Source organism: Solea solea, chromosome 1 (genome assembly GCF_958295425.1).
Source record: "Solea solea chromosome 1, fSolSol10.1, whole genome shotgun sequence".
NCBI lineage: Eukaryota > Metazoa > Chordata > Actinopteri > Pleuronectiformes > Soleidae > Solea > Solea solea.
The window spans coordinates 5277228-5291553 of record NC_081134.1 but is presented as its reverse complement, the minus strand read 5'-3'; the positions used below and the strand labels follow the sequence as shown (position 1 = coordinate 5291553).

At 40.6% G+C, this 14326-nt stretch overlaps 1 protein-coding gene across 1 annotated transcript; it reads right to left on the bottom strand.

The window, feature by feature from the left end:
* Positions 1-3303: 3303 nt before the first annotated feature.
* Positions 3304-9988, bottom strand: LOC131458485 (nucleolar protein 9). The gene is made up of 12 exons (XM_058627660.1): positions 9942-9988; positions 8953-9208; positions 8548-8784; positions 8239-8442; positions 7251-7358; positions 5945-6086; positions 5660-5852; positions 5271-5411; positions 5032-5151; positions 4688-4900; positions 3651-3756; positions 3304-3524 (listed from the first exon to the last, which is right to left on the bottom strand). The coding sequence occupies exons 2-12, from the start codon at positions 9155-9157 to the stop codon at positions 3370-3372; spliced, it is 1824 nt and encodes a 607-aa protein (XP_058483643.1). The 5' UTR covers positions 9158-9208; positions 9942-9988; the 3' UTR covers positions 3304-3369.
* Between the last annotated feature and the right edge of the window lie 4338 nt (positions 9989-14326).

The following is a 14326-nucleotide window of genomic DNA, read 5'->3' as shown; positions in this document are numbered from 1 at the left end:
GAGCCAGGCCCATCTCTCCTTGAACATCACACTGAGAGCGAAGCACGTGTAATTAAAAAAGTGGTTTCATCAAAGCAGGAAGCCCAGAGTGAACCATCAAGCCGAGTGATTGTAAGTGCGGGTTGAAGAAAAGGGCACAGATCAGCCTCATTATGTGATTAATGCCTCATGCGACGCTCTCCACGTTTCCACCGATGCTAATTAATAGCAGGTCGAGAGACGACAGCAGAGCAAACATGGCCAGAGTTTCACGAGATGCTGCGACCGATGACTGAGGTTAGGGTGGAATGAACTCAATGAAATGGACGCAGTTTCAAAGCAGACGTGTCTGAAAGCTGTGTTTTCTTTTATCACCATATGACTATTTATGTAATGTATGTACAAAGCTGAACAAACATCACAGCTGCATCCATAATTATCAAAATCATTCTTTATGCTTCCGTAATGATCCGTAAAGATATTTTTAATACAATTAACATTGTTATTATTATATTCAAATGTCAAATTATAGTTATTTACTTGCATTCCTGAACAGAAACATTAGTTTTAGTGGTTGAATGTTCTCGGAGAAGAAGCCCAGTGAGGCTTCGGCTCAAGTTTGGATATTAAAAATGTGAATTCAGTTTGTTATTTGCCAAATAAATAGCAAAAACATTTTTGGTTTTAAACAAGTTTTTGTAAGATTTCTAAATTATTTCCGTTTAGTTTTAGATTACAGTCTTAGGTCTTTCTTGTGGTTGTTAAAGTTCATAAATGCAACAAACAAATATCTATATCTAAAACTTCTCAAACACATCACACTCATTCAAACACATCGCACAGGTGAACCAACACCTCTGTGTTGGATTCACAGCTCCAGGAAACTCTGACACATCGTAACAGTTTTTATTAAGGAAGAATTCGTTTAAATGAATGTTCTCTTGTTTCTATTTTTCATTCTCACATGATGATACTAGAGTTGGACCATGGTTATTATGGTTATTAACGAAAATGAATGAAATAACGGAACATTGAAAAAACAAAAGGCAAAACTGCTTTCGTTAACTGAAATAAAGATAAAAACTAGAGGTTTGAAAAAAACAAAACAAAAAAAACAATAACTAACTGAAACTGAATTGTGTGTTTATAAAAGTAACTGAAATTGTTGTGAAAATGTAAATTTATGTCATACAAAAGAAGATTAATATATGAATAGAAGGATGTTTTTGAGACAGCATTTTCATTTGTTGAAAATGCTGAACATTGAACATAACATTCGTTATTTAGTTAATCGGGTTGAGTTGGTTCATCTCTTCTCTTTTACTTGGTTTATTGTTTGTTTGTTTTTTAATTTTCTCATGTTTTTCCTCAGATTGAGCTCCGGAGACTCCTGGTGTCGTAAAAGGTTATTTATCATTACTATAATTATTATTATTATTAGTAGTAGTAGTAGTAGTAGTGGTAGTAGTAGTAGTAGTAGTAGTATTTATGTTTGTGTGTATTTTAGTCTGTTGGCTATTTGATTTTAACCTGCCACACTAACTGCATCCAACCTCAGCAGCATGATGCACATTTTGCACTTAAAGCTACTTTCTTGTAGACGATTATATTTGATTCAGGGATGGTTGTTCATTTGTCCTAAAACACTTTTAAAATGGCATCTTTTGCTGGGGTTTTTATGACCCGCAATACCTCTGACCTTTGACCTTTTTGAATCTGGCACCTGGCAAATACTCCATATTACATATTACCATATTACAAAAAAAACTAACTAACACTGAAACTAATGAATTCCAAACTGAAACTAAAAAAAAAAACCTAATTCAAACTAATTTTAAAAACAAAAAGTCAAAACCTAAAAATAATGAAAACCGATCAAAACCTTGAATTGGACCCGTAGTGTTTGATCTGAACGTTATGAAATGAAACTGTAAAATAAAGACCTCTCTATTCGCCACTCCCTTTTTGATGGCACCGCCAATAAGACGCGCCGTCTTACAACGTGGCTTCTCGGCTCACGCTGCGTCTCCACAGTTGAAGCATCTGCCAGGATAAAGGTCCTTCCTTCAAAATCAATTTAGGATCTACGATCTCCTCTGTGACTCAGCTAATGTGTCTCCTACAGGCTCGCGTCAGAAGGCGGCTCACTGCTGTGGCACAGAGCGCTTTCACAGCAGACTGAGTTTATTTTTTCTGGCTTCCACTTAGGACACGTGGCGAGGCCTCAGGGGCAACGGAAAATCAATTATTCTCTGACCAGTTTTAAAACTCGCTGAGCGCTGGAGTCGGGCTGCAACAAGTGACTGATTAGTACTTATATTTAATCTAATAATTTAATCTCCGACTGTTTTTAACTCTGGGGTTTTAACTCTCGGCACACGACTGCTACTTTAAATCTGTTAATCTGTTAATCTGATATCATCTGCATTTATCTGTTGCAGCTGCCTAAATCTGTCATTGCTACTTTTAATCTGCTCTGTGCCTTTAAGAGATTTTATTTATTGACCTGGTTTTTTGAATTTTTTTGTTTGTTTGTTTACATGCCCTTAGTTTTTTTTTTTGTTTTTATCAACCTTAACAAGTTGTCTGATTTCAGCATCTTAAATGTGAATAATCCCCAGTTTCATTGCTCCTCTGTGAGAGTAAAAGTAATTTTCACCAAACACTCACCGCCCACTTTATTAGGTACACCTGTTCGACTGCTTGTCAATGCAAACATTTCATCAGCCAATCACACGGCAGCATTTCACTGCAGGAGCTGGAGTTCAAAAGGAGCATCAGATTGGAGATTAAAGGTGGTTTAATTGACTTTTAACGCAGCGTGGTGTTTGGTGCCAGACAGGCTGGTTCTGAGCGGTTCAGAAGCTGATGATCTACTTACATTTCCACATCTTCTCTGGGCTAAAACGCTTTATTGATGCTCGTTACAGCCAAGGTATAAAGATGGGCATCTCTAAAATCACGTTAGACCTTGAAGCAGATGAACAGTAGCCACAAAAGACCATACCAGGTGGAGCTCTCCACACTTTAAGTGTCTTTTATACATTAAAAAGTGACCAGTGAGTGTAAACTTGATTTATCGTCTTCACTTTAATTGTCCCCCTGCTATAGTTTTGTATCGTCTTGTGGGCGGAGCACATTTTAGTAACATGACAACGATTACTAATTCTCAAACATAACAGCATCAGTTTTCTGGGGTGATTCTACATTTGCACATCAGAGCTTGTGTTGCTCTGCTCATACTAGAAGATGAAGGCTCTAAGAGTAAATGGTGCACCAGCAGCCCCTACAGGCCACATTTCATCTTGCACATAACACACACAGTAAAAATCCTTTTTTTTAATTTATTTTCAAATCAAGATGTAAAAAGATTGTACAAGTATGTACTTGTTACTCCAGTAAGTCGCTGAAAAGCTTCCGCTTCTTGGACTCTCCAGTCTGTATTTCCTGCCAGTGGGCGCGTCGATGTAAAAAGTGGGAGAGGGCAAATTTGGCCCAAACGTGACGAGCAAACTGATTGGACCTCAGCTGGCTTTCACTTGGAACTGGAAGAGACGCAGGGAGAGAGAGAGAGGGAGGGAGGGGAAAAGGAAAAAACAAAAGATAAGTTTGCATTTGAGCTGAATAAACGTGTGCAAGTGTGAAAGTGAAAGCTCCTGTCACTGTGTTACCGAGTTCCTGCGCGATGCTTTGCCTCTGATTGACTGATGCACTGTTCCATATGGCTTCAAGCACACGACTGCCCAGTCTGGAGCAGGCCAACTGGACGTACAGACCCTGGGGAGGATATGGAACAGAGGGGGGAAAAAAAAAGGGCATTTAAAGGGCCTTTCTGCATGGAGTTTGAATGTTCTCCCTGTGTGTGTGTGTGTGTGTGTGTGTGTGTGTGTGTGTGTGTGTGTGTGTGTGTGTGCGTGTGTGTGTGTGTGCGCGTGTCCAAAACATGCAGATTTGGAGATTAGGCAAATTAGACACTCTAAATTGACTGTAAGTGTGATAGAGGATGTTTGTCTGTCTGTACCCCACCTTTCGCCCTATGTCAGCTGGGATTGTGGAGGATAAAGAAGGAAGAAGATGGATAAACACACAATAAACTTCCTTCAATTAAAAACAAGTGTTAAATAACATCCACTGAATGTGCACTAAAAGGACATTACAGCCAATAGTAGTAGCAGCTCAAAATAATGTCTAACTTAACTTTAAAAAACAAAAAACAAAACTGGGAATTTTTACTGAAGCCAAGGACAAGAAAGGTTTATTTTACTTGAAAAGTATATATACATTTTTGAAATTGTATCATTGATCCGACTACTACTTATTATAGATTTTATTATTTATTTATCGGGTGAATTAGCGGTTGTTTTTCATAAAACAACTCAGGGAGTGTGCCTGAGGCGATTAACGATGTACTTTATTAATTACATACTCTTATATTATTCCTTTTCCCCTTCATTTAAAGGTTTTGTTATTTCTGATGAGGTCACTTTATGTATTCAGTTGATTGGATTTGATGTGTTTGTGATAGTGTTTAGGGGTCTGGAGTAGGTGTAAATGAGCTCCAACCTCAGCTTTTGGTTTACTATTTACTAAAATCCATCTTCACTATGTTTTTGTCCTTATTTCCAGCATTGAATATTAATTACTTGATCAAAAAAACTTTTTATAACTAAAATATATTTGGAATCATTTCAGCCCCCACTGCTCGTACCTCCAGTCTCCTGAGGATCTTGCCCCTCCCCTTGTCACTGGACGTGGTGATGAGGGCCTGGAGGACATGGCTGCCCGCAGGGTCCGATGCCAGCTTCAGGAGGTCAGCGGGATTTAGAGTGCGCAGGCTGCTGAGGAGGAGCGAGCGCTCTTTGAACCTGGCCAACGCCTGGACCAGCCGGGAGCCGTGGTAACAGATGGAGGACAGTGGGACCTAGAAAATGATCAATCGAAAGGGATTCATTGGTATTCAAAGGCTTTGCAGTGCAGCTTTGCACTACTTAGCCACGCTGCAATTACACTCATTCCACTAATGACGTGATTTAAAGCCTCTCAGCTGTTTACCTCTGTCTGTGTGCTGCCCTCATCTGTGTCCGTGTGGTAGTACACCTCATAGGCGAGCAGGGACATGAAGAGAGGGAGGCAGCAGACGAGACGGGAGCCAGGCTCAGCGCAGTGGAACGCCTGGAAGGAAACACATCAGCGGGGTCTCGTTTACGGAGTCTGGATCTCAGTCGTAAAATAAGGACGGATAAACGGAAAACAAGGGCATCGCTGTGTTGACTCAAGACCTCGGGGCTTACATGTAAGAGACACTGCATCATCTCGTCCTGTTTCTCCTCGCTCTCTGCGCAGCTCTCGGCCAGTTGGACGATCACACCCATGTGACCCACAGCCAAGATGGCCTCCACACCTTGGACCAACTCATCAAACAAGTTCACGAACTGCAGAGACACAAATGTGTGGAGGAAGTTTTAAATTCTTGCCCACAGGCTTCATACTAAACAAAAGGTTTCAATGTTTCTATATACTTCAGTAATATATTATTGTTTCTCCAAAATGATACAAAACGAACACTGCATAAAATGAACCTAAGTTAAACAAGAACGTCTGTTAAATCACAATATTCATGTGCATATGTGGTCGGACGACAGTAGAAAGTTGATAAAAGTTTCTTCCTGCTCTGACTGACCATCTTGTGTTTGGCAGAGGCTGCAGTCAGCCTCTGTATGGGGAAGTTGGCAATAGGGTGGAGAGCGAGGTCGACCAGCTGACCCTTGAGATGATTCTTGTAGAGATCACGCAGAAGGGACTTGTGGGAGAGCTGTATGATCATCTCAAGGAGGTGACTGGAGGCCTGATCCTTCAGAAAGACCAGAAGTGGACTGTAGGGGAAACAAAAGCAGTATTTTCTGTTAACATTGTGGCACAAACTCACATTTTTTTAGATTTCATTTGAGCAGAATTCAGGCCTGACCTAACTCCCGGAGCAGCGCTGCGACTCGTCAGGTACTCCATGATTCCTGTGAGGAGCTGTTTGCCGAGTTTGGGCCGTTTTCTGTGACACACAGTCAACATGGTCTGGAACACTGCACTGGCAACAGCATCTGTCACACTCACTGGGAGAGAGGGAGGAGTATTAAGACTCTCTGCTCTGCAAACAATTTTGTGTCGGTCTGGGATCTACAGCGCTCACTGGATCGGTTCACAGCCGAGTTTCAACATCTGCAAATCAGAGGCCGTGGTTCTCAGTAGGAAACCAATGGACTCTAGGTGAGGAATGAGTCTTTACCCCTAGTGAAGGAGTTTAAGGGTGCATTCACACCAGCCTGTCTTAATCGAACCGTAGTTTGTTTGCACAGAAAGTGCGGTTCATTTGGGGAGGTGTGAATGTGCAACCAAACTCTGGTCCGCCTAAAAACGTAGGTCTTGGTTCGCTCCAAGTGAACCAAGCGCAGGAAACGACCAAAGACTGATAGGATTTGATGCCGCTCCATGTTTTGCTCTCATGTGGCAGTTTTCTTGTTCATCGCTTGTCTCGTCTTCTCCTTCAGTAATTCTTGCTGCAGCGCCACCTCAGGCGAGGAGGGGAATACGTTATTCAAAAGGTTCACGTGTGAAAGCAAAACTCGGACCGGCTGAACGTTGCAACCCCCAATTGTACTGAGTCTAGTGGACCATAAGTTTGGAAAAGGACCTAAGTATCTTGGGGTCTTTTTCACGAGTGAGGGAACAACGGAGCGTTGAGATCTAAGCGGTGTTGCGTTCACTTTACCGCACAGCTGTGACAAAAAGGGAAGCTGAGCCAAAAGGCAAAGCTCTCGATCTACCGGTTGATCTTCGCTCCATCCCTCACCTATGGTCAAGAGCGGCGGATCATGACCGAAAGAACGAGACCGCGGGTACAAGCGGCCAAAATGGGTTACAGTGTTTTTTTTCAAACATCAATAAAAAACTAAGTATTTGATTTCAACTTGTTAAATGTCAATATTATCTGTGACAGTAAAATGTATATCAAGATATTTGAGAACATCGTGAGGTCTGGAATATACCAAAAAACTTTTTTCTCTATTGTCTGATATCTAATGGACCAAACAACTAATTGGTAAACTGAGAAAATACAGACACAGACACAATTAATACAGAAAAAATATTTTTTCACCCATTGCTTTGCAATATTAATATTCTCCCTCTGTGAAACCCTTGACCACAGGACACATCTTTTATATTCAGTGATTAATTAAGACAGGGACCCGTGTGCCAGGGTTTGATGAAAGACTCACGGTTCACATTTTCCATCAAGGTCTCCGTGAGGCTTTTCAGCTCATACCAAAACGACGTGGGGATCTCAAAGTCTGTCAGCTGAGGAGCGGCGCTGCGATCTCTCGCACCTGGAGGAGAGACGGGAATATGAAAAGAGGAGAGACGGCATGAATACGAGATTAATGTTCACATGCCTCTGGGTGCAAGTGTCCTGAGACAAACCTCAAAGAACTACCAGCAATCACAGGCTTTTCTCTTTCTGTCACGCTTCACTACAAAGTGAAGAGAGGGTGAAATTATTTCTCTGGAAAACTTCTGACATTTTCTGCCTGGTTAGGACCATCTGATGCCACGATTGCCTGATACTGGGCAACGCAGTGTCACAAACACTGAGGATGAAACGCTTCATATCTGCGACGGGTTATGAACGACCATGATGGCTTTCTCAGTAACATCTTTTAATGACTATCTTAAGACGTACTTTTACCAGAGACATTTTCCTGAAATGTCTTCTATTTATTTAAGTTTTACTGATAATATTTGAATTTTCTGGGTTACATTTAAGAGGGTTTATTGGCCCAAACTGAATATACACCCCATAAGTATGCTTGTATAAGTAAATAACCACTTTAAAATAAAAAATATTTGGTTTTCACAGATAATATCTTACAAAAACTTGATTAAAATTAAAAGTGTTATTGTTATTGTTATTTATTTGGCGAATGAACTGAATTCACCTTTTAACCGGACATTAATCAAGCATAACATCCAACCAGTAAAAGAATATTTAATTTTAATAACTATAATTTGACATCTTAATCAAGAAATAATAATGGGCTTTACTATTACTTCAGTTTGATAACAATAATAATTATATTTTAGCATCAAAAGTATCATTTCGGTTAAAGAGCTTCTACATACTGGTGTATTAACCATTACAGAAACTTTGATGATTAACAATGCTTTTAAAATGTGTTAAGCTCTGTTTCGGTGCAAATGTGTGTGTACCTGGATGAGACTCAGTGCGGGGGGGTCCTACACAGCCTGCCAACACGTGTAAAAGTGTGCGGACCACATGTGAGCCGTGAACATGTTTGATGAACTCTCCAATGTTGTCTCTGACCACCTGACTTAGAGACAACACCTGCGCCTCCAGGAGTCCACAGCTCACCTCCTCCTCCTCCTCTTCTTCTTCTGTGGTAGCAGGCGGCTCTAAAAACAATCGGATGCAAACAACACTGTTTTACCACAAAGGACTTAACTGTAGAAAGTGATCAAATTCAAGTGAAACATACCGGTCTAACACAATTATCTTACCAGTCCATCTGGACATCTGTCTGACTGCACTCTCCACAACATGGCCGCCACACCGATCACAAGAAACATCTTTAAACTGCATGCCCGAGTCGCCGCCGAGTTCTGCCAGCACCTCTGCCCCCTGCTCGAGGCTGGACAGCGAGAGCAGCCGCTGCAGAGTGATGCTTCCTGTCTGGTCCATTGCCACCAGCATCGCTTTACCTTTTACTTCTAAGAGAACGTTCTCCACAAACATCACTACAGAAGATCATGAGAGAGATGCAACAAGTGTCAAATTATAAAGAAAATAAGAAAAAGTGGTATAGATAATGAATGGATGGATAGAGTGGAAAGAAGTATAATTGTGCTGAGCGCACTTCTTTATTCAGAAGGACAACTGTGACTAAATGAGAATTCTATTCTCACCTCTCTCTTCCTCATCTTCAAATCCTTCACCCAGTCTTTCCCCGACTCGGCGGAAATAGCCTACACTCAGGGCATCCAGACGTTTCCTTGCACCATCTCCAGGACCCTTCTTCTTTTTCTCTCCTCCACCTCCATCCTCACCAGCATGTCTCCTCTTTTTTTCTCCTCCTTTCTGTGTCTTCCTTTCCTCTGTTTTTGCCAACATGACTGTCACCTTTACAACCTGTGGCTTGTGCGAGAGATTCAGGTCTAGAGTCTGAAATAGGGAACAGACAACATCAGAACATTAAAATTCTCATAAATATCAGGTGGTCAATTTAAACTAAAACCCGATTGGCATAAAACAAATCAATAATTGATTGAGATCAGGTTTGTTAGTGTTTATGATTAGATCAAAGGCTACATATTTGATTCATTTAATTGAATATCTTCAGGGATGTGTAATAGGCATGGGACGATATAAACAGCTCCTGTCTCTATTATCCTGACCAAAATAATTGCAATTGATTCACAATATTATTGATTTTATTTTGTGTGTGTGTGTGTGTGAAAACCATCATGTGTAACATATATTGATTTTTTTTCTCACATTACGTCTGCTTTTAAGTACTTTGTGGAGACTGTTATGCAGGCTAAGTAGAAAGTTCTGTGTAAACAATATATATTTAATAGTTGAGGAAATGCCATGAATGCCGAATTTGCTTGCGGCTAAAAACAATTCAGGTACAGCCAGGTGTATTGTTTTATAACATCACTATTACCGCCGACAAGCCGTTACAAACTAAATTGGACCGTTCTGTTAACGGAGTCTGGGCTAAAAGTCGACCGAGAAATTCTAACTCGCTGCACAAGGTCTCCGACACACACACAAACTCGACGGATAAGAAACAAATAGTTGAACAGTTACAGAGACATGTAGTCGAATTCATTAATAATGAGACCTACATGTAGCCTACATGTAGAAGTAAACATAATAAGCTTTAACTCACATGTGACACGGGTAGACCTGAGCCAGGCGGTGTGCTGCTGTCGCGTAATGATGACGTAACGGAGGGCGGAGCACTTTTTTGATTTTATGAATTAAATCGAGTTTAATTTACCTATAAACCAACAAATGAACTCGCTTTCGTTGTTTTGTTGAATAGTTAATGTATTTACTTATGTGCCTGTTTCAATTGACATCCTTTGATTATGTCTCCATTTACGATTAACATTTATTTTTAAACAACAACCATTATTATACATTTATTTATGAATATTAAATACCTGATATGCCATTAATGACACCCACTTACTTTTACCCACATAATCGAGTCCTTTTTATACTGGAGTTGTAGGCTCAGGTTCTAACCACCAGAGGGCAGCATGGTTCAGTAATGCAGAGTGTAACCCAAGGCATGGAGCTACTGTATCTAATGACGTCACTAGAGCTTATGACATACAGGAAACCTTACACTGTCCTTGATAGATGCCAGACCAGCTGCGTGTTCAGTGCAGAACAGATGGTACTTTATGTCAGATAATCATCATTCAGAACCTTATTTGAACTCAACTTCTTAAAGTGAGTGATTATGAATTCTGAGCAGGGTGTTGTCCCCCCCCCCCCCCCCCCCCCTTTCTAATAAGATAAGATAATCATTTATTAGTCCCACTATGGGTAAAATTGCAATGTTTCATCAGCAGACATAAATGATTAAAGGTATAAATATGTATTATAAACAACAGGGAATATAAGAAATTGCTGGCTCATTCTAATGCTGCTAAAATGAAAATAAAAAAAATCTAAAGGTTATAATCTCACAACCACACTATACTGTATGTCTGGGCATGTACTTACATTCCATGGAACAAGACACGTTATAGTTTCAATGAGTTAGTTGCCAGAAAAGAGGCAAGGGGATTATAATCTGAATTAAAGTAATCACTTTTATCCTCATAGGGTGTTTAATTATACTGACTGCAGAGGAGATGATAAAGAGAGGGTTATATGCCCACACATGTGTAATCCGGGGAAAACAGACAGTGGTAACCATGGTGACAACAACAGCATGACACAAGACAAGCCCAATTGTCATGAGGTTCACAGGGAAGGTGTAATGATGAAATTTTCCCTGTAGCATCTGTGTCTGTGGCAGAGGCTGATCACAAGAATCACAAGATGAATGATTACTAACTTTATTTTTCCAACAAAGGTAAATTGCAGGAAAATGACAATAAAAATGAATCAAAACAGAAACTGAACGAGTACACCAAGAACAAGAACTAAACAAATACAATAAAACACGTCTTATCATTATTATAATAATCACAAAATAAATATTTTAACATTTTCAATATGATTTTAATAGCATTTAGCATCATGTTCAGACATGTCGTCCCACCAAAACAAATCTGTCGAATTACGTAAGTGGATTGGTGATTCATTGAGGACAGAATCACTTTAGAGAACCCTTAAGTTTTTAATCTTTCATTCAGTTTTACTGTTACTGTGTACAAGCCCCACCTCAAAAAAAAGAAAAGGAAATATCTTAACATACTTGCAGAATGAAATGGAGCTACAACACTTGAAGAACTGTGGCAAGTAATCAATAATTATGTACTGCTGAGTTTTTTTTTCAGGAAGGTATTTCTCTTTTGCTTCTTTTTTTTCTTTTTCTTCTTCCCCACGTGAGAAAGGGGTTGAGGGCTCAGGAGAAGAGAAACCAATAAATCATTTTTTTGTGCAGCAGTGCTCCGCTTGGCTTTGTCTTGTTTGTGTTCATCTCCAGAGCAACTGGAGATCCATGCATGAAATCAGCTGCCGTGCAGCAAATGAATGTGAATGAACACTGCAGGTGCTGGAGAATTACCAGAGACAATTAACATTTCATCACATCACGCCACTTGTACTCACGTTCTTCATGTCACAGGCTTATGAATGATTTAGAGCACAGAGTCTGGAAGAAGACAGTGATTTTCAAAGCTCTTCCATGGTGAGAGGATGGCAACGGGATGTTGACCGGGTCTGCCGCTGTTTGGTCCACTTTGTCTGACAAACACAACAAACACTGTCAGTGTGCAGAACAACCTTGTCTGAGAGCTCCTTTGGGCTGTTAGAGCTGAAACCCACGACTGTGAGCTCATTCCCACCTTAATACAGCTTGTGTGTTTTGGTCGCAGGGTAACAGAAAACACCTGAAGAACTTGGTTATTATTTAACAGAGAAGTGTCAATACAGCACATGCCAGTGCTTTTTTCACTAACGCTCAGAATGCAGAGAAAAATCAATGCTCATGCCAATGCCAGTTACTTATACATATGAATGAATGGCACCTTTATGTCCCTTTCTTGTTTCTCACAAGCATACTTTCTAACAAACAGTCTCCAGCACTCCTTAGGACGGCTGCTGGCTGTTTGGTTTCCCACGTACAATGTGAGAGTCAGGACCCAGGCCCATCTGTTCTACTCAAACACGCTGTGAACCCGAGTCACCTCCGTGTTTCCTCTCACGCCCACCGCTTTGCAGAGGCCGCAAATGTTGTCCGTGTCATTTATCACCCCTGTGTCGAGCCAGCGGGATCATCAATAAGACACAACCCCAAAATAGCCAAGACACAAACCGAATGCGTGGCTGCAACTGCAATTCCTGTAAGAATGACTGTATTATTATTTATTTTTACACATTTTACACATGATATTACAACAAAACAATGATAAATCTGTCCCCTGAGGTTGCCTTATTACTGCATGTACGGGACTGAGTCAATATCCTTTCTAAGGATGATAAACCTTTTTTTTTTATTCATGACTGAATATACAAGTGCACTGCATACTTTTAGGGTGTCCTTGTTGTTGTTGTCTGTTTTCTGCTGTGTTTGAAGTAATGCCACAGCACATTAACTAATTTTTACTAACACTGTTTAAATTCCTACGCCCTGCTCTGTGGAAGGACACAAAAACATGTTTCTCCTCTATGAGCACAGACTGCTGTAATCTCACAGTCCCCACGGTGCACAGGTCAACATTCAACACATACAAACTCTGTCTTGACACAAGCGTGCAGTGATTGCATTGTAGTGATTGTAAATATTTCCACTGTGTGAATTTGGAGGGCAGTTCATCGGTCTGTATCGTCCATCGATTGTATGTACAGACGTCATGGTGACAGTGACAGGAAAAGCCAGAGGGATCAAAAATTCAACCGTGACATCACTCATTGTTGTTTTGAAACCTTGAGTTTGTGCACATTATCCAGCACTGTCTTAGTTTTTGGAGGAGAAAAAAAAGAAAGAAAAGAAGTGACCATATTTGGATGAGAGGGCGGAGCTGGGGAAGAAGTGCACAAGCAGCAGATCGCCATGTGTGACATCTGTGTTTAATCATGCAACATGCAACAATACAAGTGTACCACAACTTAATCATAATGAATGTTATGCTGTGTTGAAGGCAATCTGAAAGAATGTGAGGCTGCAAACCCTTCAGGAAAATCTTTACTGATTTATGGACAAAGTTTCATAGACTTTCATGCAGACACACTTCTGGTTAGCCTTTGCAAGTTCTCCCTGTGTGTGTATGGGTTTCCTCCCACGGTCCAAAAACATGCAATATTGGGATTAAGTAAATTGGACACTCTAAATTGACCACTGTGATGGACTGGCAATCTGTCCAGGGTGTGACCCCCACCTTTGGCCCTATGTCAGTTGAGACTGGCACCAGTGCCCTCCGCACTCATGTGGAGGATAATGCGGTAGAAGGTGGAAGGATGGATGGAATCGACCCCTGGAGGTCATTCAAGAACCTGCAGTGCAAAAAAAGATAACATCAGTAAGTTTATGTTCATGCCATTCACTTAATCTGCCTTCAGCTACAGAGGGATTGGGTTAATAAAGAGCAGCTGGTTTACTCATATACAAGAAAAGTGGATCTTGAATTTATGTCAGTGTTACTGTCATTTTTGGCAAATCTGTCGCAATAATGTGACGTGCAGAGTGAGGCGGATTCGGATATGAATCAAGGCTTCAGTTTGACACAGTCATAGGCATCAGAGTCATGAGCAGACATGACTTCATTTATTGAACTCCTGCCATAATGTAACCTGAGTCATGACACAAATTACTATAGAATCAACATTTCTTCACACTGCTTTGTAAAGAACTGAAGTCGACAATATGCAACATCTCAATCTCATTGTAGTCAGAATTGTTGCTACAACCCATGAGTTTCAACATGTACACTTGGGTTTTAAAGGGTGCAAGAGTAAGAGGTCAGAATGGGTTTATCCTCTTAACCCTAACCCTGACTGGTAGAGAAGCGATGTCAATGAGTGGAAAGAGGAAGCTTAATATATTGTAATGTGTCACACAGTGACTCCACATTGAGGATTTCCTGTGAGGGT

What these genes read in the sequence shown, in the direction of transcription:
- LOC131458485 (XM_058627660.1), bottom strand. Translation starts at nt 9,157, where the DNA reads ATGTTGGCAAAAACAGAGGAAAGGAAGACACAGAAAGGAGGAGAAAAA. An exon ending in CTTGATGGAAAATGTGAACC is followed by an intron (nt 6,087 to 7,250) that starts GTGAGTCTTTCA and finishes CCTCTCTCCCAG; the next exon opens with TGAGTGTGACAGATGCTGTT. An exon ending in AAGCATCGCGCAGGAACTCG is followed by an intron (nt 3,525 to 3,650) that starts GTAACACAGTGA and finishes CGTCTCTTCCAG; the next exon opens with TTCCAAGTGAAAGCCAGCTG.